This window comes from Chlamydotis macqueenii, chromosome 24 (genome assembly GCF_036417535.1).
Source record: "Chlamydotis macqueenii isolate bChlMac1 chromosome 24, bChlMac1.mat, whole genome shotgun sequence".
Lineage (NCBI taxonomy): Eukaryota > Metazoa > Chordata > Aves > Otidiformes > Otididae > Chlamydotis > Chlamydotis macqueenii.
In genome coordinates, this window is record NC_141579.1 from 6999706 (window position 1) to 7023151 (window position 23446).

General features: G+C 63.7%; 3 protein-coding genes across 3 annotated transcripts; all 3 read right to left on the reverse strand.

Annotated features, from left to right (window-relative positions):
• Positions 1-5354: 5354 nt before the first annotated feature.
• On the reverse strand, positions 5355-10135 carry REXO2 (RNA exonuclease 2). The gene is made up of 7 exons (XM_086766280.1): positions 9978-10135; positions 9801-9884; positions 9499-9576; positions 7570-7681; positions 6748-6856; positions 6343-6396; positions 5355-5767 (listed from the first exon to the last, which is right to left on the reverse strand). Exons 1-7 carry the CDS (start codon positions 10095-10097, stop codon positions 5638-5640), a joined length of 687 nt encoding a protein of 228 aa, XP_086622406.1. The 5' UTR covers positions 10098-10135; the 3' UTR covers positions 5355-5637.
• A 281-nt stretch (positions 10136-10416) lies between these two features.
• On the reverse strand, positions 10417-13468 carry RBM7 (RNA binding motif protein 7). The gene is made up of 5 exons (XM_086766278.1): positions 13310-13468; positions 12684-12846; positions 12025-12127; positions 11627-11720; positions 10417-11272 (listed from the first exon to the last, which is right to left on the reverse strand). Exons 1-5 carry the CDS (start codon positions 13403-13405, stop codon positions 10856-10858), a joined length of 873 nt encoding a protein of 290 aa, XP_086622404.1. The 5' UTR covers positions 13406-13468; the 3' UTR covers positions 10417-10855.
• A 2003-nt stretch (positions 13469-15471) lies between these two features.
• NNMT (nicotinamide N-methyltransferase) lies at positions 15472-17074 on the reverse strand. Its single transcript, XM_086766371.1, has 3 exons — positions 16836-17074; positions 16147-16354; positions 15472-16031 (listed from the first exon to the last, which is right to left on the reverse strand). Exons 1-3 carry the CDS (start codon positions 17032-17034, stop codon positions 15596-15598), a joined length of 843 nt encoding a protein of 280 aa, XP_086622497.1. The 5' UTR covers positions 17035-17074; the 3' UTR covers positions 15472-15595.
• Positions 17075-23446: the final 6372 nt, after the last annotated feature.

A 23446-nucleotide genomic window follows, 5' to 3' on the forward strand; every position in this document is an offset into this window, starting at 1 on the left:
AGTAGGTTTTTAAAAAAAAAAAATTAAAATCCTACCAGTTGATGGGCCTGTGTGGTAAATTTTCCCTTTGGTTTTCATCCGAGCCCCGTGAAACCAGGGCTGCGTGCTGCAGTTTTTATTATCGGCTTTAAATAATTCTTCCAAAATACGCTTTCGTACGAAACGAGGCCGGCACTCGTGTGCCTGCGGTATCCAGGAGACTGGCAGAAAGCGCGCTCTGGGTGATTATCCGGAGCGGTTGTGGTGTTATTCTCATGGCTAACGGTGCGTAATTAGGCATTAAGGCTCTCTCCAGGTAGAGCATCTCGGGGCACGCGGCGGAGGACACGGTGGAGACCCCAGGCCAAGTGACTTTGCCCCTCTGGAAGGGGAAATAACTGTCCCAGAACACATTGTTTGTGGTTTTGCTGCCCGAAATGAAAGCGGATCCATTAGAGAGAGCTGATTTTCTGGAAAGATCTCGTCTGACCTTGTCGGAAAGCTCTTCCGCTGGCTCCAGCTCTGCCACTGCCACGGCGAGGAGCCCGCGCCGGCGATGCCAGCCTCTCACAGGCAGGCACGGTGCTCCTGGCAAGGGCTGCGAAGCCGCTCGCGCCGGGAATACGTTTCCCCCCACCTTTTTTTACTGATAACCTTTAGTGCTGCAGGGGGCGATTTGATTAGCCCTGCTTTACCTGCTTGTGTTCTTGGTGATTAAAAACTTCCTCGGACCTTCAAAAGCCGCCTGTGATATTTGACGGGGTGGATTTTTCGCGGACGGGAGCGCGGGGTGCAAAGAGGATTAGATGTGGAAGGGATTTCTCCGGGGGCACGGCCGGAACAAGACGATCCCCTCTGCAAACGAGGAACAAGACGATCCTCGTTCCTGCAGGAGGCTCTCGTTCCGTTTTGAAGCAAGAGGATTATACCTGGAAAGACGATGTGTGCACAAGCTGTGCCCTTTTAAAACATCCGCCCCCGGGAAAGCCGGGGGCTCGGAGCAGTGTTTCGGCCCCGGCTCTGTCGCCACGCTCCCCGACAAGAGCTGCTCGCGCTCTTCCCTTCCCGTGCCTGCGCTCGCTGCTCCGCAGCCGCCGGTGTTTGGGGGACACCACAAGACCGACCGCGGCAACAGCAGCAATGCGTCGGGGCGCCTGCTCGGCGGCGGTTTCGGGGTCCCATCCGCAGGCCCGAGCGTTGCGCGGGGAAACGCGGTGGTGGCGCAGGTACGGTCTGACAGCCCGGACACCTCCCTGGGAAAAAAGCTCCTGCGCCGGGGATGCTAGCAAGCGGGCGAGGGCAGACAGGGGGATGCAACAGGTTGGAGAATTCGGGGGGACGAGGTTTTGGAGCCAGCAGTGGGTGAAGCCACGGCGCCTTCCGCCAGCTGCTCCCCAGCGCTCCGGGTGCTGGTGAGGGCTTGCTGCGGGCGCCGACGCGGCTGCGCCCCCTCCAAAATAAGGGCTCGGTGCCCGCCCTGTGAACAAGCCGGCGTCCGGGAGAGGCCAGCGGCCGCAGCTCGGGGGGCACAGCCGGACCCGGAGCCCCCACGCGGGATTTGTGGAGCCGAGCCCTCGGGAGCCCCGGGTACCCTCCCACCCTTGTGTGACAGCGCCAGGATCCGAAAGCCGTTTTCCCGTCGTTACCAGGAGGGGTTTTATTCCAGCGGAAGGGAACAATGCGAACCAGCGCTGCAGAGCGCCAGCTGGCGACGGGAAGCTTCTCCGACAGCAGAGGTTCGCTCGAAGCGGCCTGTGAAGGGGTTCCGCTTTAATTAAGAGGAGGAAAACGCCATGTAAGCTAATTAATGGAGGCGCTCAGGTGTACGTATACGCACACGCACATCCCGTAAAACACGCAAAGCGCGGGAGCGCTGCACAGGAACCGACGGCATCCCGGAGACGCCGCGACCCAGGCAGTGCCCAGGCTGGGCTCGTGCACCGCGGTCATGCTGCCACCAAAGGGAAACGGGAGGTGGTTTTATTTTTAACCTGGCAGACTGGAGGGAAAGGGGCAGGAGCAGCGTGCGGGGGAAGAAGCAGATGAGGACCCTGGAGATCTCGGCTCAGTTCTTGGCTCCACTGCAAATTCCCCGCGCGACCTTAAGCGGGCGGCTTCATCGCTCTGCGCTTCGTTTCCCTTCTGCGAGGCTTGCAGAGCGCGGGCGTCCCTGCGGTCCTGCCCGCCGGGGCCGGGAGCGCGCAGTCATCTCATTTCCTTCCAGCGCCGTGCGCTCGGCACGGAGCGGGAGCAGGCGGGCACGCGGAGGATCCCGGGCGACTTCTCCAGCTACGCCCTTGCGCGGGCGGCGCCTTTATTTTCGCCTGACAGAGCCTCCGTCCCCATCGCTCGGGACACGCGTCCTCACCGCCGCCCGTGTCTGTCCCTTTCCCCCTGCCCGCGCTGCTCCGCCGTCTCGCCCGCCGCCAGCGCAGCCCCCGGGACGCGTGGGGGGTCCCGTCCGCGCCAGGGCCGCGCAGGTTCCTGACAAGCTGTGTTGCACCCAGCGCGCGCGCGGGATGATTTTGCACGTCCTTGTTTTGTCATATAGGGCACTTAAAGCGTCAGGGAGATTTCACTGCCCTGAAAGCTTCCCTGTCAGCACCAGTGAGTTATTCCTGTAAAAGCGTATCATCGACAGCAGCAGGAGGAAGAAAAAAAAATGTAGAAAAGTTAAAAAAAAAAAAAATGACAGGTCTGAAGGGTTTCTGCTTGAGGCTGCCTGCAGCGACCTTGAGCCGGAGCCGCGGCGCCCTCCTGGCTCCCGGGGCCATCAGGGCACCACCGCTCCCCTCGCTCCGGGGCTTTGGCCCCGTGGATCCCACTCCGCGTCCTGCCCGCGCCACGGTAGCTGGGACGGGCACGGACCCGGAGACTTCGCCCCGTTGCCGGGCCGGGTCCCGGCTCCGCGTTTCGCGTGCGGGAGGGTCCGCGTCCTCTCCCCGTCCCCGGCCCCGCTTGTGCGGGAGAGCGCGCCTCACCAGCGCGAACATAACGCCCGCTTCGGTGGGTTTTATCTGCGCTTTGCCAAGACGCGTGAAAAATTTGTACTAAATCCGCGCCTCAGACGACGCCAGCGCATAAAACCAGGAAAGCTATTGCATAAGACAGGAAAATGAGATAAAAATCCTGCATGCGGCACAGTTACTTCAGAAGCAAGAATAAACAAAACTTAAAAATGTATAAACACAGATGGCATATTTTCCTTGAAAAAAAATGTTCCGAGAAAAATAAAAGCCTCTTAAAAAGGAATAAAATATGAAAAGGAGGAGAAGTAGGGCAGAAAGAAGCTGTCAAAGGAAGGGGGGAAAAGTAACAAAATGGAAATCAAAGACAAAGCGCATTCCGCCGGCATGTGGCCGTGGCGCGCATCCAGCTTTCTGCCGCGGCGACGGGGAGCCGCGCGTCCTCGGCTCTAAGCCGGCACCGTCGCAGCGCGCCGGCGGGCGCGGAGCCTCGGGGGTCTGTATGGGTGCTGCACGGCAAACAAGCCCGAGCAGTGCTGGGGGGTGAGCGGGGCTGGCCTGGCCGTACCTGGGACGGGGGTCTGGAGCCCTCGTAAAACATAAAACGCTCGGCGCTTACGCGGGCTGAGCAGAGAGCAGCGGGTTTCATTCCGCGTGGAAGGGAATCGCGATAACCTCTCCCCCCGTGCTGTTCCGGCAGCAGCGTGTCAGCGCGTGCTGTTGCAGGAGGGCGCGCTGCAGCGGGGAGATGGAGAGCTGCTCCAGGAAACGACCCCCCAAAAGCAGCGTGGGGCTACAAGCTGCTTTCTGTCCGCCGTGCCTTTTGCTAAAACCTACTCCGGCCAGGAGCGTCCCACCAGGGACGGGTCGCAACCTGGGCGGCCCCTCCGCAGCCCCACACCGTATACGTAGGAACGGTAACGTACGCAGTGATGCGTCACAAAGCTTCCGAACGCCCGTCTGCGCCGGTTTAACAGCCCAGAAACCAAGGGGCCAGCTGCATCTCTTGCGTGGTTTCGATGAATTAACGCAGGACTTGGGTCTTTAACGTGGCCACGGAGAAGTGGCGAGAGGCATCAATTTGGCAAGGAAATTGGTCCTGCGGGGGTGCCCGCATTGCCCACTCGCGCTGCCTGACGCCGCAATGCGCTCACCTGGGGTGCTCCCCCCCGTCGGCCACCCCCGATTCCTCCCCCCATGCTGGGGAGTCACCTCTGCGCCCAGATGCCGCATTTACGCGATTAAAGAGCGCGGCTGCATCTCTCATGAACGCCGAGCTGGCGGGGGACAGCGTCCGTCGCCGCCCTGTCCTGGCCCGGCACCTCAGACCCTTCCCCACTGGTGTTTTCGTTACAAAGCGCCCCGCGTTTGTAAAGCTCCGCAGCGCCTTCTCCTCCGAAGCCGCTACGCTGCAGTACCGGCCAGCGCAGCGAACACCGGGGATGCGCCGACTCGGAGCGTTCCCGTTATCGCGGTGGTTTTGCCCAATACTCGGCAGTACGTTTCGTTTTTTTCGGTCCCAACGCCTGTGCCACCGCCGCTGGGAGACAGCGGCCGTCCCCGCTGCGCGTGTATTTACCTCCCCGCCACGTGACTGGCGCGCGGCTGGCGACACCGAGAGCCACCGCGCCGTTTCTGTAACTAAACCGGATGTTTCAGGAATTCCTCCGTTCTAACGGCAACCTTCTGCAAAGCGTCGCTGAACTGCGGGCTACTGGCTGGGAAAGTTCCGGCTCCTGTCGCAGCGCGCTCCTTTCATACTTCACTTTCCCAGGCTGCACGCGTGCAAAGCAGGAGCGCCGCTCTCTCCAGCAGCCTGACCCACGGGGCGGCTGAGGTCGCGGGAGCAGCGTTTCATGTTTCCTGATCTCGCCAGCGTGCTGTGGAAATGGGAAGCGTCGCGGGCCGGAGGCTTTCAGAGCCGTCGTCAAAGGCTGGCGCAGCGCCCGCAGCGACGCCCTCTGTCCTGACCCGCAGGACCCGCCGCACTTCACCGCTTTTGTAGGTGGCAACGCCGCCCGCCGGCTCACCAACCAAGGGGCTCGCGCCGCTCCCTCGCGTGCGGACCCTGCCCATGTGGTCGCGCGACAGGGCGAACCCGCGCTTGCCTCGGCACTGCAGCCGGCTCTGCGGGCTGAATCCCAGCGCGTGAGCCGGGGAGGCGGAAAAAGCCGCCGTGCGAGGCTCGGTGGGCCGCACGTACCAACGCGCGACGCCAGCCTGCTTCTGAACGGAGCTGCTGCACGAAAAGACTTCCTCAGTACTCGCCCAGGAATGCAACGGGCGCACGCACCACCGCTGCATAACGAGAAGAATTTCCCAGAGCGCTTTCCTCCGCAAAGCGCCGAGGGGCTGCTCCCGCCAGCAGCCGAGGGCGCGCACACAGACAGGCTGCAGGAGAGCGCCGGCTTTCAACAGAACCGGTTTTATTGGGTAGTGAGACTGCACCTAAAACCAGACGAAGAGGAGTACCAAAGAGGCGTGTTGCCCAGCATGGACACACGGAGGAGAGGCCGAGGCTCGAGCGGGTCGATTTCCCGCTCCAACAGAAACAAAGCGGTAACTCGGGCTTCCGTCTGCGCTTCAACGGCCGCTAAGGAACAAGGTAACGGAAGGGCGCGGCTTCTCAGGAGGCTGCCAAACAAAAAGAACCAGGAGCCGCAGCTCGGACGTGCCACGGGACGAGGAGAAATCAGCTGGCGGCTTTATCGCTTTCGCCGTTCTCTATCAGTTTCCTTTTCTTCTCATCCGTTTTCCTCTTGAAGATGCTGTCTCTGTAGAACTGAAGCTCTTTGATGCTTTCCCTGATGTCATCGAGGGCTCTGGAAGAGAGTTAGGGAGGGTGTCAAAGCGCCGGCGCACACCTTCAGCCACAGCGCTGCGAAAAACTCCAGGCTCCTTTTCCATGGACAGAAGGAGGAGCCCTCTGACGCGCGAGGAACCCGGGAAGCGGCCAGGAACAGCGCTCCCACCTCCCCGCTTGCAGCCTTCCCATTTTAGGGTCTCTGTGAGCAGCGCTGCCCAAGACAAGGGCAGAACCAAAAAGCCACCGTAAGCTACCGGCTTCGCGTGACTGCTCGCAGGGACGTCTCGCGGCAACCGGCGTAGGTGCGCTGCCAAACGAGCGTCGCGGCTCGAGGAGCGACCGGAGTGATCCAGAACAGACGCGGGCACTTGGGAGCCTCCGCGTTCTCGTAACCCCTCTCCCAACACAAACCAGGCTCCAGGCGGGAGAACGCAAACAGCCGGCGGGGAGCAGAAGCGCGCAGCCTCCGGCCTCGTCTGCGGCAGGAGCAGCGTGCCTGGAATTCAGGGGAAGCCCCGTATCCCGCCGGGGAAGAGCGTGGCTCCTGCGCAACGAGCCCTGCTCTGTTACAGACGACGGCAGAAGCCTCACCTGTGAGAAGCCGCCTTCTTCGGTGCAAACTCGTATTCTTCTGGATACCAGCGTCTGTACGCAGAAAAAAGCGCCACTGAGCAAAGCAACGGGGACTCAAAAACACACCCGGCGGCTGCGGCGGGTTCGTTACAATTGGCGGAAGAGTTTCGGTTCCCTGGCGTCCGGAGAAGCCAGTGCCCTGCCAGGCGACGCCTGCGAGCCCCGGAGCGTGCCGCCTGTGGAGCCCTTCACGGCTCGGCTCCGTGCCCGCCCGGCAGAGCGGAGCAAAGAGCCGGGCGGCTGCGTGCGGCCCCCTCCCCTCCCCGCAGCCGCTGCCCTGCCTTCAGAACTGCACGCGGTAGCGCCGCGTAACAGGCTGCCCCCGAGCCTCTCGCGCCACCGCTCCGTCGGGGGAAGGCTTACCTGCAGAGCTCTTTGACGGTGCTCACGTCGATGATCCTGTAGTGCAGGTGCCTCATGAACTGGGGCATGTATTTGTCGAGGAACTTCTTATCTGCGTGAACGGAGTTACCTACGGAGACACAGAACAAGACGTTTCTTCAAAGGAGTCGCAACGCCGCCACCAGCGCCGTCTGAAGGAGGAGCGGGCTGAGCTGGCAGAGATCATAGGCTACCAACAGCTACCGGCAAGCAGCTCGTTTGTCCCGCTTGCCAGCAAACACGACTGCAAAGCTTTGTCAGGCTTTCACTTCAGGATCACAGGCGCTTTACACGGGCGATCCCTCCGCTGATTTGTCACTTACTACCCCCGCAGTGTCTGTCACACAGACAGACACCCACGCAGCACGCAGGCACCGCGTTTTCCGCCGAGCGGAAGCGGGCATTGCGTTAACGGCGCTCGGCGCCAGGCCCGGGACCGTACGTGAACGCCCTGAGCGCAGCGGCAGGTCGGGGGAGGATGGGACGATCGGTATGTGGCGCCTGGCTCGAGGCACGGCGAGGAAAGGACGCCGCGGGCTCGCTGCGCGTGTTTCAGGGTCACCGACTGCCATCTGCGGGTCGCTCGCCCCGACTGTAGCGGAAACGTTAACGGCAGAAAGATCTGAAGTTCCCTGCGGCCACGATGCGTTTGCGTTAGGCAATCCGCAGGAGGGACGGGGCCGCTACCGAGCCGCTCCTCACCAAACAGCTGTGGATCCGCAGGCACCAGAAAACGCAAGCATCCCACCGCGGGGAGCTGCGCCAGCGACGGGAGCGTTGCTGTTCAGAAAGAACACGCCGTACCTGCGAGAGGGCAGAGCCCCGGCGGCGTCTGCTGGCGCACAAAGGACAGGAACTCGTACTCCGCTTGCTGCAGCGAGATTTTACTCTCCTTCACCGCCTTGGTGAGGCCAGACTGCAAAAAAAGAGGCACCTGTCAGAAACCAGAAATACGCTGCCACAGAAACGCTCGGCAGCGCAGGGCCAACCCCTCGAGCGCCGTTTGCTCCCAGCAGGCCAGGAAGGACCAGGCCAGCCCTGCATTTCGGAATTCCGGGCCACCCCGTCGCCCCATCCCCGCCGGCTGTCTCCACAAGCAGGCCTGACCGCCGCGCGGGAAAGGAAAGCCGACACGAGCAAAGGCAACCGCAGAACGGCATTAACACCGCCGACGTCCCCGGGATTTTTGTTTTCCCTAGCTGCTATCCTTTCGCGGGGTTCTTCTGGAGGACTGAGCCCCCGTGCGAGCCTCCTGTACAGCCCCGAACCTAAGCAGGCCGGGAGAGGACCGCGCTCCTCTCTGTGTAACGAGAGGCACCCGCCTCGCAGCGCAGCGCAGAGCAGCAGGCAGAATACGCAGAAATCATCAGGATCCTGGCTCAAGTGTTTACCAAGATCCCTAGAAAAGTTCCTTCCTCCTTTCCTTTCGACAGCTAAATGTCAAATCTGCTCCAAGGGTCCTCAGTGACTTATTTCCGCCTGGCTACGCCGTGTATTTCCACGACTGTGCCGCAGAAATCTACTTGACACATCCAAGTGCTGGTTAAAAAAATTCATTACGTGGCTGCGTTTTCATCTACATTCTGATTGCTTCTCTTTTCTCAGTCAATTAAAAACAAGTAGCTCCTCAGGAGCAGCGACGGCGTGCGCGACCATCTTCAGTTCGCTCGTGAACCGCAGCCGAGTTCGAGTCCTCAGCGGGAGAGGGGGAAAAGCACCCATCACGGTAAATTAATATTCATTTTCCAAACTCTCGCTAATCCTTCCCGGGGAGAGCGAGATGCCGGAGGGGGGAGGAGGGGTTATGGGCCTCTTAAAACTTCAGCCCTTAATTGAAAACCACCTTGAATTTCAATTCATAATCAGGGACTGGAAAATCCATTCGCTTTCTTGCTGCTGGCAAGGAGGAGGCTTTATTTGGTGGCTGAAAGAACTAAAAATAATCTCCTGCTGCAAAAGTTAGGCTTTGGGAGAAAAAAAATAGGGAAAACAAGCAAGCTGCCAGGCTTACAGTGCTGAGGGGACAGGCAAAAACGCCGATCCAGCGTCCACGCTGACGCGGTCTGTTCAGAGTTCCCCAAAAACCTGAACTTGCAGTGATCGGTTTGCATTTTGACAGCTCTGGGCTATTCTACGCTGACCTGGCGCCCGCTCTTAGCTGGGACTTCAAGCCACGGCTTCCCCTTCTCTGCCGGAATTTTTCTTTGAATTATTTGAAGCAACACAGAAGAGGCTTTGCCAGGAGGAACTGGCAGCAGCCCACCCACGCCGGCCCGCAGCCGGGGCTCCGGCAGAGGCAGGCCCCGGCCGACCACGGCAGGGGTCCCAGCGAGAGATCCTGCGCCCAGCCCCTGGCGCGAGCCTCGCCCTGCGAGCTGCTCCGCTGAGGCTGCCGGCTCTGGAGTCAGAAAGCAGCTTCCAGCACCGCTCACAGTTATCAAAAACCGGGCCGCCCCGCCCCGGGGCAGCCGGGATACAGGACGAAGCTACAGGAAAGCAATTGGCAGCTGCGCCACGGATGACTTGCGAGACCTCGGGCAAAACGCTACGCCTCCGCTCCTCGGCGCGGAATAAGGCCGACGCTCTGCCTCCCGTTCGTTACCTCCTCTGCTTGCCTGCAAACTGCTCAGCACAGGAGTTGTCCCAACGGGGGCGGCTGTACTGCTGTTACCCGTTCCGAACCACGCGTCGCTCTGGCAAGAGCCCAGAGCGAGAGCGCGCGGCGCGGCGTACCTTCCCGTGGTGCTCCTTGCACCACTCGGACATGCTCTCCAGCAGCTCGTCCGGCTGGTTGATGATCAGGTTCGGGCCCTGCCGAGGAGAGAAGACAGCCGAGGTAAGGAAACGGGCCAGCGCGGGGCGGCGGCAGCGGCCGGCGGGAGGGCGCGAAGCGGCGGCTCCGCGGCGGGGGCAAGGCCGGGCGGGCGTCCCCCCCGCTGCCCCCCCCCGCTGCCCCCTGGGCCCCAGGCGCCAGTTTGGGAGCAGCGGGTGCCCCACGGCCCTTGCGTCCCTCTGGAAGCAGAAAACCCCCTCACCTCGGCCAGGACGTTGAGGTCGGAGTCGGTGATGAGGCAGGCCATCTCCAGGATCTGGTCCTTCTCCACGTCCAGGCCCGTCATCTGCCGGGAGGGGAGCGCCAGCGGCACCGTCAGCGCGCCCGCGGGCCGCCCCCGCCGCCCCCCCTCCCCGCCCTCCCCCGCCGCGCCCCGCACCTCCAGGTCCACCCAGACCATCCGCTGGCCCATGCCGCCGCCGGCCATGCCCGCCGCCCGCCGCAGCCGCCCGCCGCAGCCCCGCAGGCGAGCCAGGCCAGCGCGGCTGCCGCCCAGCATCGCCGCCAGGCCGCAAAGCGCCGCCGCCGCACTACGACTCCCGGCGGGCCCCGCGGCCGCGGCCCCCGGGAGGACGCGGGCCGTGACCGCGGGGCCTGCTGGGAGGTGTAGGCGCGGGGCGCCACGGCCGCCGGGAGGTGTAGGCGGGGGATGCTGGGAAATGTAGGCGCGGTGGCTAGCGAGAGCCCACCGCGGCGGCCGAGGGGGGCCCGGGAAGCTGCCCGGTGAGCGGCGGGGCCTCTGCCGAGCCCGGGGAGCTCCGGGGGATGCAGCAGGCCCCGAGCAGCTCTGGGTACGCGAGGCTGAAACGAGGGCGATCCACCTGCGGGTTTTTTCCCGGGAGGCTTTAATACTCTTTTCCAAGACAGGGAATATTCCGTATCAAAAAGGCTGCGTGAAACGTTTAAGGTGCCGGACCGCGTCCGTCCCACCTCTGCTCCGCAGGGCGGGACGCGGCCGCGCAGCCGGCACAGAGCCGCCGCCAACGGCCGCAGCTCCGCAAACGCGGGCGCACGGCGAAGGCAGCAGCTGGCAAACCGCGCCACGCTCCCCTTTTTTCCCCGCGAAAAGCCCCGAGGCGCAGAGCCAACGCGTTTAAAACCGAGACGCTGCTCCGGGAGGACGCCGCCGCTAGTGCTTTACAAACGGTAAAAGGTAACTGCGGTGGGGCGGGGTTTGGGCTGGCTCCACGCGCGCGCTCGGTAAGAAAAGACGGAGCTTTCCTTGCCGTCCAGTCCCCCGCAGCCACCGAGCGGGCGTCAGTGCCGCGACGGGTGCCACCTGGGCTCTCTGTAGCTCTCTCTCCGGTAGTCGTAGTCGTGGCTCCAGCCGTCGCGGTGCCTGTCTTCATAGGCGGGCTCCTCCCTGCCTGCCCGGTAGTGATGCTCGGCCTCGTGGCCCCTCTCCTCGAAGCCGAACTCCTCCCGCTTGCCCCTGCCGTAGTCGGGGCCGCGCTCCCCGAAGCGCTGCTCGCGGCCGAAGTGCCTGCCGTCCGCGTGGTAGGGGTGGGCGCCCAGCCGGCCCTTGCGCAGCGCCAGCACCTCCGGGCGCCGCGGCAGCTGGGAGGCCGGCGAGGGGTGGAAGGCGTGGGGAGCCTGCGCGTAGCCGGGCGGGGCGAAGGCGGGCTGCTCGTACTTGCCCCCGAACTGCGGCGGCTGCCGCACGGCACCGCTCATCTGGAAGGAGAAGAGGAAGAGGGTGGGTGGGTTTGGGGCGCTGGCCACCCGGCAGAGCCGGGGAAGCGCTAACCCCCGCATCGCACCGGAATCTGGCTGCAAATCCAGGGGAAAACGAAAGCTTTCGCTTCGGAAAGGAGCCGAAGCGCGAGCTTCCAGCCGCCCTTAGCGACCGCTGCCGCTACCGCTGAGCTCCTCGCGCTCCCAGCCCTCCCGCCAAACCACCCCAGGAGCCCGTAAGCTTTTGGAACGGTCGCTGCGCCGCTCCAAAAGCGGATTCCCACAACCGCTTCGGAAAAAAAAAGTCCTGAAAAGCAGAGAGGGCGACGGCAGCAGCGCAAGCGAGCGGCGTACCACCGCTTGTCTCTGAAGGCCGTCAGCAGGCGGCAGAGGCCTCTGCGCCGGCGGGAACCCCGCTGCTACCGCGCTGTCCGGAATCCGCTCGTATCTGCAAAAAAAAAAAAAAAAAAAAAAAGATCAGGAGGTTTAGCGTCTGCAGGCTAGCCGCGTTTCCCCCGTTACAAACAAAACCACGGCGCTGGCGCCAGCCTGAGCTCACGGCCGCAGCCAGGAACCGCTGCGGACGCGCTTACGTCAGGCACGCGGCAGCGCCCTCCCCGCCTCGCCCCGTCGGACCCTCTCCCCGTTTGTACAAAACCACGACGCTGCTCTTTCTGCGTCAGGATTTCGGGCAGCAGGAAGGGCACCCAGGGAACCCAGCTGTTTGCGCCGCGTGCTGGCGGCGCTCGTACCTGCCGCAGCCAGGCGCTGGGTGCGGCGCGCCGGACGGGCTGGCGCTGGCGGCTCCGTGCGGGGAACAGTACGGGTTGCTGTCCTGCGAGACGTGACTGCTCCCTGCAGAGAAAGAAACGTCTCAGGAGAGCGACAAACGCAGCTTAGAGGAACGTGGGTAGGAAGGGAACCTGCACAGCACCGTTTCCACACGCTTAGCCAGCTCTCCGGTTCCGCGGGTACCGGCAAACGCACGCGGTCCGGCCTCCAAACCAGGACCCGCCGGGAAAGCTGCAGTGGGGCGCTGATGTTCTGGCCAACGAGCCGCGTTTACCAGCCATCAGGCACGACTTCTGCGGCTCGCCTGACGATTCAGAACAGCGCTCCAGGGTACGGAACCAACAATCAAAAACACGCCCGACACAAGAGCCAGCCGCGGGATTCTCCTCGGCCGTAACCGACAGGACCGTCCCCTGCGGAAGCACGGGGACAGGAGCTGCGCTTGCTCGACAGCGCCAAAATGATCGGCTGTCAGGTGGGTGACCGCGCGATGCGACGCGACGCGCGGGCGGTTTAACCAATTAAACAGAAATCTCTCGGGCTGCGGGAGCGGGCAGCGGGCGGCAGGCTTGCTCCCTCCCCGGTAAGCGGGGCGTTGAGCGTTTCTCGTTGCAGGTACCTGATCGGAACTGGATTTTGATGGGCCTTCCGAACAGCTTGATCCCGTTGAGCAGGCTCAGGCCATAGGGGACGGACTCCTCGTGTTTGAAGTTCACAAAGGCGAACTGCTTGGGCCTGCCATCCCTGTCCTTCGGGATTTTGACCTTGATGACCGGGCCCGCCTGCGAATGGAGAAACAACCGGCCTCAGCCACACGCGGAGCCGCTCTCCCAAAACTTTTAAGGCTGCCAAGAAGCAATTTTTAAGAAAGGTTACAAACACAAACATCGCTGTGCACGGAGGAGTTCCCGGGAAGTTTGGGGGCAGCAGCACCGCTGGGTGTGCGCACGTGGCGGGGGGGGGGGGGGGTACTGCCGGTTTTGGGGGGGGGTCTGGGCCAACGGAGACGGACGGGGGCGGCACAGCCGGTTCCCGGGGTGCCCGGAGCCGGTCGCACGGGTTTGGGTTTGGGGCTGCAAGCAGGGGTTGCACCGGGGGAGGGTGAACAGCGGGTGCTGGGAGGGGGGGCACCGCGGAAGTGTGGCCGCCGGCGGCCGCCGTGGCCCGCCCCGCCATGGCGGCCGCTCCGCCCCGCGCTCCCCCCCGGTATAAAGCGCGGCCGGGCAGGGCCGCCGCCGCCGGTACCTGGTGGAACAGCTCGAAGATGAGCTCCTCGGTGACCTTGGGGTCCAGGTTCCCTACGAACAGCGTCCGGTCCGCCTCGGCCGCCGCCGCCCCCATCGCCGCGGCCGGGCAGCCCGCGCTCACCGGCGCCGACGTGCGGCTCTGCGCAAGCGCCGGCGGCGTGACGTCAGCGCGGGCGCGCCGCCTGTTCCGGTGGGCCGGGACGGAACGGGGCGGTGGCGGGGCCGGGGCCGGGGCCGGGGCCGGCGCTCAGGCGCGGGAGCTGCGCCCGGGGAGCCCGGGGTGCGGGGCGGCCGCCGTGGCGGAGCGGAGAGGCAGGGAGCGGGGGGCGCTGCCCCCGGGGCCTCGGCCCGTGGGTAACAGCGCCCGGCAAATCCGGTTTGTGGGAACGGAGCCGCTCCGGGCTGCAGCGTCCGCGTTACCGGCGCGCCGCTGTGAGCGTCCCTCCCGCAAACCGAGTGGTCCTCGTCACGCATTGCCCTTGGAAACCTGTGGCACAGGCTAAAAAGTGACCGAACGTCGTAGCCTGCGGACAGGACAGCCTGGGTCGGTTCCGGGGAGCTGGGGGGACGCGGCCGGCCCCGCTGCGGGCTCCTGACCCCTTTGCTCGCCCGAACTGGCTTCCGGAGGAGCCCGGCTGCGCGGCGGGGCTGGGCGCCCTCGGTGCGAGCGCTGGCAGGCCTCCGCCGGCCGCTTTACTTCTGCGGGTGTCCTGCCAAGGAGCTCCCTGCGCCGGCCGCTGGACAGGGAGGCTTCTCGCCGGCGGCTGGAACCCCCCGGCTCTCTCGGGAGGCGCCGGATGTAAATCCAGGAGGTTTTCCATCTGGAAGAGTTTGGAAAGGGGAAGCCGAGCCTTCCTTTTTCATTAGGCCCCGACGCGTGATGGCATCTCCTCTTTTCCTGTTAATGAGGTGCTGTTCGTTTTCTTCACTTCGTTACGTGCTGCCGCACCTAGAATTCATACCCATTTGGTTTAATCGCGCTCGCCCGGTTAGATTCCAAACAGTTGCTCATTCAGAAAGGAAATTGCACCTCGCGCTGCCAGGACTTCCACTTTGCCTTAATTTCCCTGGAGCCTCGTTTGCTTCCCTCGGCGTTTTTCCCTTTCTGGGTCCCGGGCTTGGCTGGGAGCGCGCGGCGCTTGGCTCCGCGAGCGCCGCGGCTGCGTTCCCCGGATCGCTGCTTGTGCCTCGCGCCCCCTCCAGGGGGGAGGACAGGCGAGGTCCGGGAAGGCCGGCTGCCCTCTCTCCGCACGCTCTCCGTCTCCGGGGCGGCAAAGCCTCCCGTGTCGGCATCTTCCCGGCACGCGTCCCACCCGCAGCCACCTCGGCGCCGTAGGTGCCGCCGCCATTTCCGTTGGCGAGCAGCAGGTGGAATAGCGCCCGGCCTCGTGGCTGGGAACGGCTTTCCCTGACTCCCGGCAGGGTCAACAAGAGGGGGATTGTAGCGACGAACGTCTCCGTGAAGGGAATTGTTGTGCTTTGTAAGCAAACCGGGAAGATCCCTGGCGGCGCCCACGTTCGAGCAGTCACACGGCGATTAAAGACGCCGGCGCTACTGGACCAGGCCGTGTTATTTCCCGAGAACGCGCCGGCAGCTGCTCAATTCCCGCCGTTACTGCACCGCGCTGGCAGGCGCAGTGGTCTTTAGGGAAACGGCGGCGTTACATTCAGCGCTAACTGGCGAGCGGGGAGGTCCTCGGCTGCCTGCACGCAGCTGCTGGGTTTCGGCCCCGTTTCTCGGAGCGGGCGCGCAGCGCCGGGGCTGCAGCGTTTTGGGAAACGGTGTCTGCGGCTCTGCTGAAGGGAGCAGCGGGCGCCTGGGCTCTGCGGGGCTGCACGGGCGCGGGGCGCGCCGCTCCCCCGCACAGCGCCCTTCTCCACCGCGGTGTTGGGACAGCGGGCGTGGAAACCAGAAACAGCTCTGGGTTTGCGCCCTCTCACCGTCTGCAGCCGGACTTTTCCTGGCAGGACGGATTTTGGCCTCAGGAAGGCACGTTACCCCTGAAAGGGGAGCCCTGCTGCGGCTGGGGAAGGCGGCGGGGAGGGGCCCTGGGTGCGATTCCTGTTTTGGGACCGGGGCCGGGGCGAGCCGGCGGGGGTACCCCGAGCCCGCGCTGCTGGCGCCCCGCGTGCCGCATTAAGCTCAGGCTGCAGCCGCTGTCAGGGCACTTGCGAGTTTATTTGCTTTCAGATAACGGGGCGAGGGCTGAGGGTTACATGGCGGATCTTTCGGAAAGCAGACGCGCTGCTGGTTCCCCCCGCCACCGGCCCTGGCACCCCCACGCTAGGCGGTGCCGGACGCGCGCTTGCGCGCCACGAGGCTCAGCACGGCCTCGCAGTCGGTGCGGACGTCCTCGGCCAGGTACGGCTGCACCTTGCTGAACTTCACCTCGAAGCCGGCGCCCTCCACGGCCTCCTCCACGTCCTTCTCCTCCAGGCGCAGGCAGGAGAAGACCTCCTCGCCGAAGCCGTAGTAGGTTTCCCGGAGCACCGTCATCATCACCAGGTGGCCCCCCGGCTTCAGGAGGCCGCCGACGTTTTGCAGGGCGCTGCGGAAGGTGGGCAGGTCCTTGCAGGCGCCCTCCAAGCAGAGCGTGGTGACGACGCAGTCGGCGGGAGGCAGGGACACGGGGGTCGCGAGGTTGGCTTTGGTCACATCGCACTTCAGAACCTGCTTCACCTTCTTCCTCACCTTCTCCTGTTTCTCAGCCCACTTCTCCCTGGCAATAAAGAAAGAAAGAAAGAAGTGCAGGCTGGTGGCGTGCTTATTTAGCATCCACGCCCGCGGCCTGACGTACGCCGTGGGGGCTGCGGGGGGGAGGAAGCCGGCCTCACCTGTCCCCCTCCAGCTCACAAACGTATTTCACCACTGGCGACCAGTCGAAGGCTCCCGCTTCGTTCTTCAGCCACTTCTCCAGCTCCCGGCGGTTCTCGTCGGTGTAGTCCAGGGAGAAGATCCGCTGGAAGCGCTCACAGGCGGACAGGATCTGGTAGATGGTGGGGCCGCAGCCGACGTCGATCAGCACATCGCCCTTCACCTCGTCTGGTGCGGAGCGGGGAGAGACCGTCCCACTGAGCACGGAGACCGCGCCCCGGGACAGAAACGTCCCGCAGCCCCGTCGGGCTGCGCTTCCCCGACCCAGAAACGCGATCCCGACTGCCACGTGCGCGGGGCTCTGTGGCGGCAGCCCGGCCGGGGGGGCAGCTCCTGCGGCGGCTGCGGAGCCCCCAGCCCCGCCGGGGCCGGGGACAACGCCCGCTTCTGCGGCAGCGGCGCCGACCGCAGCGCCCACCCAGCGCCGGCTGGCCCGGACAATGTTTCCAGGAACTGTGGAACGGCGCCAGCTGGCAACGCACCGTGCGCACAAGTACACAGGCATGCACATATATATATTTATATTTTTTTTTTTAAAGGTGTGTGTGCACTTGTGTAGGGTGTAGCTGGCACCGACAGCCCGTGGGACAGCTCTGCAAATGGCGTCGCTGGCCCTGGCCCAGCACCTGGAGGGCGGGCGGGTACTCACCCAGGGAGAACATTTTCCAGAGGATCTTCAGGTTTTCCATCAGGAAGGTGTTGGCCTGGCCCTGGCTGTCGCACATGTTGTAGTATTCCCGCAGGTACTCCTGGGGGTTGAACCTGCGCTGGTAAGCCTCTGCCTCGGTGAAGACGGCTGGAGCCTCCATCTTGGCAGCGCCGAGCTCTGCGCTCTCTCTGCCCTGCATTCTGCGGCCCCCGTTGTACTTTCGGTTTTAATTCCCTTCTCTTCCGTGTCCTCTGTCCCGTGCGCCAGCCAGATGCACTCCCGGTCACGTGCAGGGCTCGCTCTCGCTCTCTTGTCTTGGCACCGACCTTCACATTTCCCGTAATAACTTGTTCCCGAAATCCCCCCGGGCCACCCAGTCCCCCCACCATAATTAGTGGAATCCCTGGTTTTACGTTACGCGTCCCGAGCTGTACGGTAACGTCGGCACTAAACAGGTACAGCGCGAGCCGGTACCGCCGGCAGCCGCAGCCAGCAGCTCCGTAGCAGCGTCAGCGCGTCCGACACCTCTGCTTGTTGACAGAAGGCTGATGTCGGCGCGTTCGGTAACAGAAGGGGGCACGGAGGTTTGAGGGCCATTCGATGTCCCGGCTGAGGACTGTCCGTGTCGCTCCTGTAGTGAGGAGGAACCACTTCCAGTCCGTGACAAGCGCCTGCCAAAATTCCCCTTTTTTTGCATCGATTTGGTTGCGTTTATTTTTCTCAGGTTTCCTTCGTAAAACTGCAATTTCGCCTCCTCGCCCCGAAAACCAGCAAATCCCCCACCTCGGCGCCCCGGTTTTGGCTGCAGAGCTGGCCCCAGGCCCCGCAGCCCCTCGCCCGCCGCCTCGCGGGGTCGGGGAGCAGCGGGGTGTCGCGGAGGGGACGCGCTGGTGGCAGCCTCCTTCGCCGTCCCCGCCACGAAGAGGCAGCAGAGCCCCACGCTTCTCGCGGCGCCGCGTTCCCGCAGCATCCCGGCCTCTTCCCTCTTGCCCAGTGGGAGCCAAGATGATCAAAGGGGTTGAGGCTCATTACCGCTCCGAATCGGTATCGTCAGCCTCGGCTTTTTTACAGCGGTCGTGAGGAGTGACGGGCGGGCCAGCCGCCGTGTCATCCTCAAAGTAACAAGCGCGGTTTTACACCCCGAGGTGACTTTGCTTAACGAGGCCCGCTCGCCGTACGGCCTGTGCGGCCAGAGCTGCCGACGCGAAACCGGCTGCCGAGGAGACCGAGCGTAAAAAGGGCGTCAGCTTGAAAGGCGCAGCTCTCGCGTTTCGGTCCATGGAGCCTGGCTTTGCCGGCGGAACGACGCGATTTGGGGATGGAAGTGCAAACTGTCAGCACGCAGGGCGCTTGCGAGTGGGAACGCTGAGCGTCTCGGGCCGGCAAGCCCCTGCTCCGCAGGCCTCGTCGCCAACGCCGCGCCCGCGTCTCCTGGAGCCCCCCCGCTCCGCTCAGCCTCCCCAGCGCTCCCTCGCTGTTGGAATCTCGGCCGCAGAGGCCTGGTTTCCATTTTCTGCCGTGCTACGAGCTCAATCAAGGCGTGTGATTAGGGCTCCGCAGGCTCCATTGTCATCTCCACCTAAGTGCTGCTCTGATTGATGCAAACAGCGTTTCGGTTATTTACACCGTGGAACGTCTCGCCCCGCACGCTTCCCTGCGTAATGCACCAAATCTGCCATTACAGGGAGGGAAAAACAACCAAAAAAAAAAAAAATAGAAGCCCCTGCAGCAAGCTGCGGGGAGGGGCCCTTGCTGATGGGACGGAGCTGTGCCTCGTCAGCTAACGGGGGGCACCTTGGCCTCGTCCCGGGATGGGAGGTTATAAAGGGCGGGCGGCCAGGCACCTGTGGTGTTTCTGGGTGCTCCTGCTTTGGGCCCCGGCCGGCTCCTGGGTGCCTCTTCCCGCCCTTGTCCCGGATCGGAGGTAAGGGGGCCTCTGGGCATCGACGCGTGGCGCGGAGCTGGGGTCCCTGGGACGGGAGGCGTGGGGACAGCGGCAGCCTTTTCGGTGTGTTACCGGCTTCCCGTGCTCCCCTCCGTCGTGTTTGCAGGGGTCTGTGCAAAGAGAGCGCCCAAAAAGTGAGTGTGTCTGGTCCTGGGTGCTTTCTGAGGAAGGGAGGAATCGTTCTTGTGCTGAAAAAGTGGTTGGTTGAAAAGAGTTGTGCTTTGAAAGGATGGAATGCTTTCCTTTTCTGAACTGCAGCAGCTCCTCAGGGGCTTCTTGCGAGCTCCCCGGCTTTCTGCGGCCGGCCCCGTCCCGGCCGGGAGCGGGAGCAGCAGGCTGTGCTCGTGGGCTGCTCAGGGCACCCCTCCGCCACGGCACCGGGGTCTCTGCGGGGCTGGTCGGGAGCGTGGGGGGCGGTCGGCTCGGATGCCATGGAGAACGCCGCGAGTTTTGCGCTGCACTTGGCCCAAAGCATCGCGCTTCAAATTTCCCGTCAGATTTGGGGGATGCCCTGGTTTTCTCTGTCGTGTCCACATCGCTGGGGGTCTCGGTTAAATTCTCTGTCCCTAATAAAGGGGTGTGCTGCCGGGATCTGGCCCCAGCGCCCGGCATGGCTCTCGCTGCCGGCGGCTCCTGCCCGCCGTGGGGAGCGGCTGGGGCGCAGCGCCAGAACAAAAGCCGCCTCTGCCTCCGCGTGCGCAGAGGGTCCTGAACAAAGGGGTCGCGTTCCCCTGCGTGCTGCTCTTCCCCCTCTCGCTTGCCCTGCTCTTCCACGGAGAGCTGAACAGCTCATTTTTCCGGTTTAAATTTCTCCTAGGAAACCAGCGATCGCCTGTTGCAGGGCTGTTTTGCGGCCCTGTGCAAACCCTTTCTGTCCACCGTGTTTTACACGGGCCTATCTTTTATTCCCAGCTCCGGCAGCGTAAAACTTTACGGCGTTTGCTGCAAACCTGCCTACTTTATCGCTCCCTCTGCGGAGATCTCTTCCTCATAACCAAGGCTTTCACCTCTACTGAGCTGAGTCGTTAGCGGGGCCGTGCCTAGAAATCGCGGGGCGGTTCGCCCCGAACCCCGGTCTGGGTGGCGCAGGGCTCCGCGAAGAGCGGTGGCGGCAGCAGGTTGCTCGGCCGGGTCGTCCCAGCCGATGGGGATCTGGGGCGGCGGGGACGGGGAGGCTCCGGAGCCCTCGTGGGCGTGAATCCACCCCGGCGCTGGCAGAGCTGAGCCGCCTCGTGCGCTGCTCGACCTCGGTGGGCTGCTGTCCATGGAGAGTCTTCCTCCTTGCCGGGATTGTTTACAGGTTTATTCGGTTTCCCTTTGTTAGCAATGAATCAGGCTGCTCGCGGTGGGAGAGATGAAATAAAGAGGCAGAAGGGACAAATCCAAATTTCATATGGCTCTGGGTCAGATGCAGGCGCGCGGGGACCACCCTGCAGCTCTTACTTCCCCGGGATCACGGAGAGGGGCTTTCCTACCCCCCTGCCTGCGTTTTGGACGCTCGTGGAGATGTCCCTGACATCGCTGAGCGCGGCTGGCACGCGTGTCCAAGCCCTGCACCGGTGAGCGGGCGGCACGCTTGCCGGTGCCGCCTTTCTCGAGCAGGCGAGCCAAAAAACCCGCGGTGTGGGAACGGGGCGTGCTGGCGTTTTCCGCGTCGCTGCGAAAGGGGCGAGGTGCTGGGCGTCCCGGCGTTCGAGGAGCGGGGGGATCGGTCCCCGCTGCGGGCCCCGAGCGGCCGCCGCCTTTCCAGGACTGTCATGGCACAAAGGATGTGGAAAGGTGCGGGATATTAATTGCAGCTTTCAGAGCCCCGCGTGCTACCTGGTAATTTCATCGCATTACGGCGAGAGCGGTTTTAAAAATCACCCTCCTCCCGTCCCCTCTTAACAAAAAATGTCGTCTTTCATGAAAATGCATTTAGGGCCAATTTGTTTGGAGTCCGGAATGATAGCAATTAAAGTAGCGTCGCGCGTCTGGATGCTCGTGTCAGCGTGACTTCTGCCAAAAGGATGGCACCGGGCGGGGAGGTTTCCACGGCTTGGCCGCGCGGGGTGCTGAGAACGGGCTGCCTTCGTCACGCCTTTGGGCATCCTCACTACTGCGTTATTTACCAAGGAAAAACCAGAGCCGTTTAAAAAAGCGTCAGTTGCGCGCGTCCGTCCCCGCCAGCCGGGCCGATGCTCCTCTCGGCGCCCCGGCTCCGGGAGGGAGCGAGCGGGCGGACACGTGCTGGCAGGCGCCGCCATAGCGATGCTTTATGGGAGCGTTTGCGGGTGCCGGTAGCTGCCGCCGAGCCTCCAAATGTCAGCGCCGGGCGCGGGGAGGCAGGCGGCGGGAACAGGTGGGCTGCGCGGATCTCCGGGGCCCCACTAATTCACGGGGAATAAATTAACGACGGGGACGGGGACAAAGTCCCGCTCCGGGCGCAGGTGACTGCGCAATTCCCTCCTGGCAGGCGGAGGGAGGGAGGCAGGCCTGCCATCCTCAGCGGCTTTGATTTTATCGTCTGAGCCGGCCTCACAGGCATCCTGCCTTCGGCGCGGGCTTTGCTCTCGCACAGGGGTTTTGGAAGCGGTGCCGGGTCTCGCTGAAAATAACGAGTGCCTCAGCTAATTACGTGCGCCTGCCCCTTTGCCACGCGGGCCGTCCCTGACGTCATCCCCACGAAGGGACCAAAGGCTTCCTCCGCTCCCCGAGGCGGGCGGTGTTCCGAGGTAACGACACTGGGAACCGGTGGAAACCCGGCTGCGCCCGCGCGGACCCGGTCCCTCTGTGCCCGAATTGGGGCGGGGGGGCTGCCTTCCTTGGCCCCCTCCCATCGTCCGCTCGCATCCCAGCATCAGCGCCCAAAATAACCGGAGAGGGGAAAACCAGGTGGGCGCTTCACGAAACAAACTGTCGCTGCCCACGGGCTCGGTGTCGGCGTGGTTTCGGTGTCGTGCCGTCTTTATGGGATTCCCAGTTAGCCTCTGGAAAAGCGCTGCAGCGGTTTTGCTGGCGCAACTGCTCTCGCTTTCACGTTGCGCGGGTGAGATGCTGCGGCCGGCCGGTGAGTGAAGTCGCTCGGGTTAGCGGGTAATTATGGGCTGGGAGATGTGAACCCGTGACTGGCCCGGAGCGGGAGCTGGGGGCCGGTCGGGGCCATGGCGGTGGGACGCGGGGAGCGCCGGGTCCTCTCCAGCTCTGCCCTCTCAGCCCACGAAGGTGCGGGAGAGACGAGGTTCCCGGGAGCTGGCCGCCGCTCCCCGGCCCGAGGAGCCCACGCAGATGGCGGGGAGATAAACGACGCCGTCTCCGTGCCGTAGCGGCTCGGCCGTAATTTCTGGCAGACATTTATTAGCGCCAGCCTTCCCTTTTCCAGGGGCTGCGGCTCCTCGGGCAGGGGGAATCGCGAGGGGGAAGGAGGAAGGTGCGGCCCGGCGTTGCTGATGAGCGCGGTGCCCAGAACCCCATCCCTTCCTCTCCTCCAATTTTCCCCTCTGACAATTTATGGGTTCGTTTGATGCTTGAATAGCGGTGTCTCTCCGGTAATATGTATTCTCCGTAAGTATTCCCCGCTGTGGCGTATCCTAAGAGAACTCCATCAAATAATTATCTTCCCTTTTATTTATTCACAGTCTTTTCACTCGATCTGCATCACGATAAAATATTCCAACGGCTTCCTCTTAGCACCGAGCCGTCCCCGGGTTGTAAAGTGTATTTATGTACGGCATTAAACCCGCCCCGCGCGCCTCTTCATCTCCGCGCTTTCCCCGCTCGATGCGGCCGCCGGCCCCGGCCTCGACACCCCGCCCGAAGCCGGGGGCCAGAGGGGTCTGCTGGCGGCGGGGGGCCGGAGAAGGGCAGCCCTGCGGGGAGCCGTCCCTCGCACCCCCCGCGCCCCCAGCCGGGGCGGCGCTGCCCCGCGGAGCCCAGCTGCCCGCTCGCAGCAGCCGGACGTGACTGCAGGCTGGCCGGCTGCAATCAGAGCGGGGAAGAAACCAATAACCCCTGTGATTTATTTATTTCCCCCCTGCTCCAGAGGGGCTGGAAGAGCAGTGCTGCTCTTCTCCGAGGACTGGCCGCGTCTCCCCGTGCAGCCGGCTCGGGGCGGCTGCATCCTGAAAACGGGCTCGCTGACGGAGGGCAGCTTTGATTCCTGAAGACGTGCGACATGCAGAGTCTGAGCGATGCTTTCCAAGGCTGGTGAGCGTTTGGAGCAGTGCTGGGAGGAGGCGCAGGCACACCGCAGCATGGCTGTCACCCGTGGCGAGGGGCATCGCTTCCGCACGGGTCCACAACTGGGAGAGCTGCAGGTCTTCCGAAACGGCGTTTCCCAAACCGGCATCGTCTCATCTCCCCGTGGATTGCGGTGCGCTAGGCATCAGCCGAACGGGGACCGCGGGGAGCCCTGCGCCTCCGATTGCCACCCTGCCGAGCTCGCGCAGTGGCCGGACCTGCCTGGGACGTGCGTCAGCATCTCGGCAAGCGCCGGCGCCCCTCGGCAGCCCTGAGCCGTCCGGGGGCTTTCTGGGCTGAAAGGGCTTCAGATGTAAAATCTGTAGCAACACCGGGGATTTCGTCGGGCTGGAAGAGCTCTGCCGCTCTCCGGGGCTGAGGGAGTCCAAGCGAGTTCAACTTTGTTTTTAAGTTGGCTTTTGCCGCTCTCCGAGCGCGTGAGCGCTTC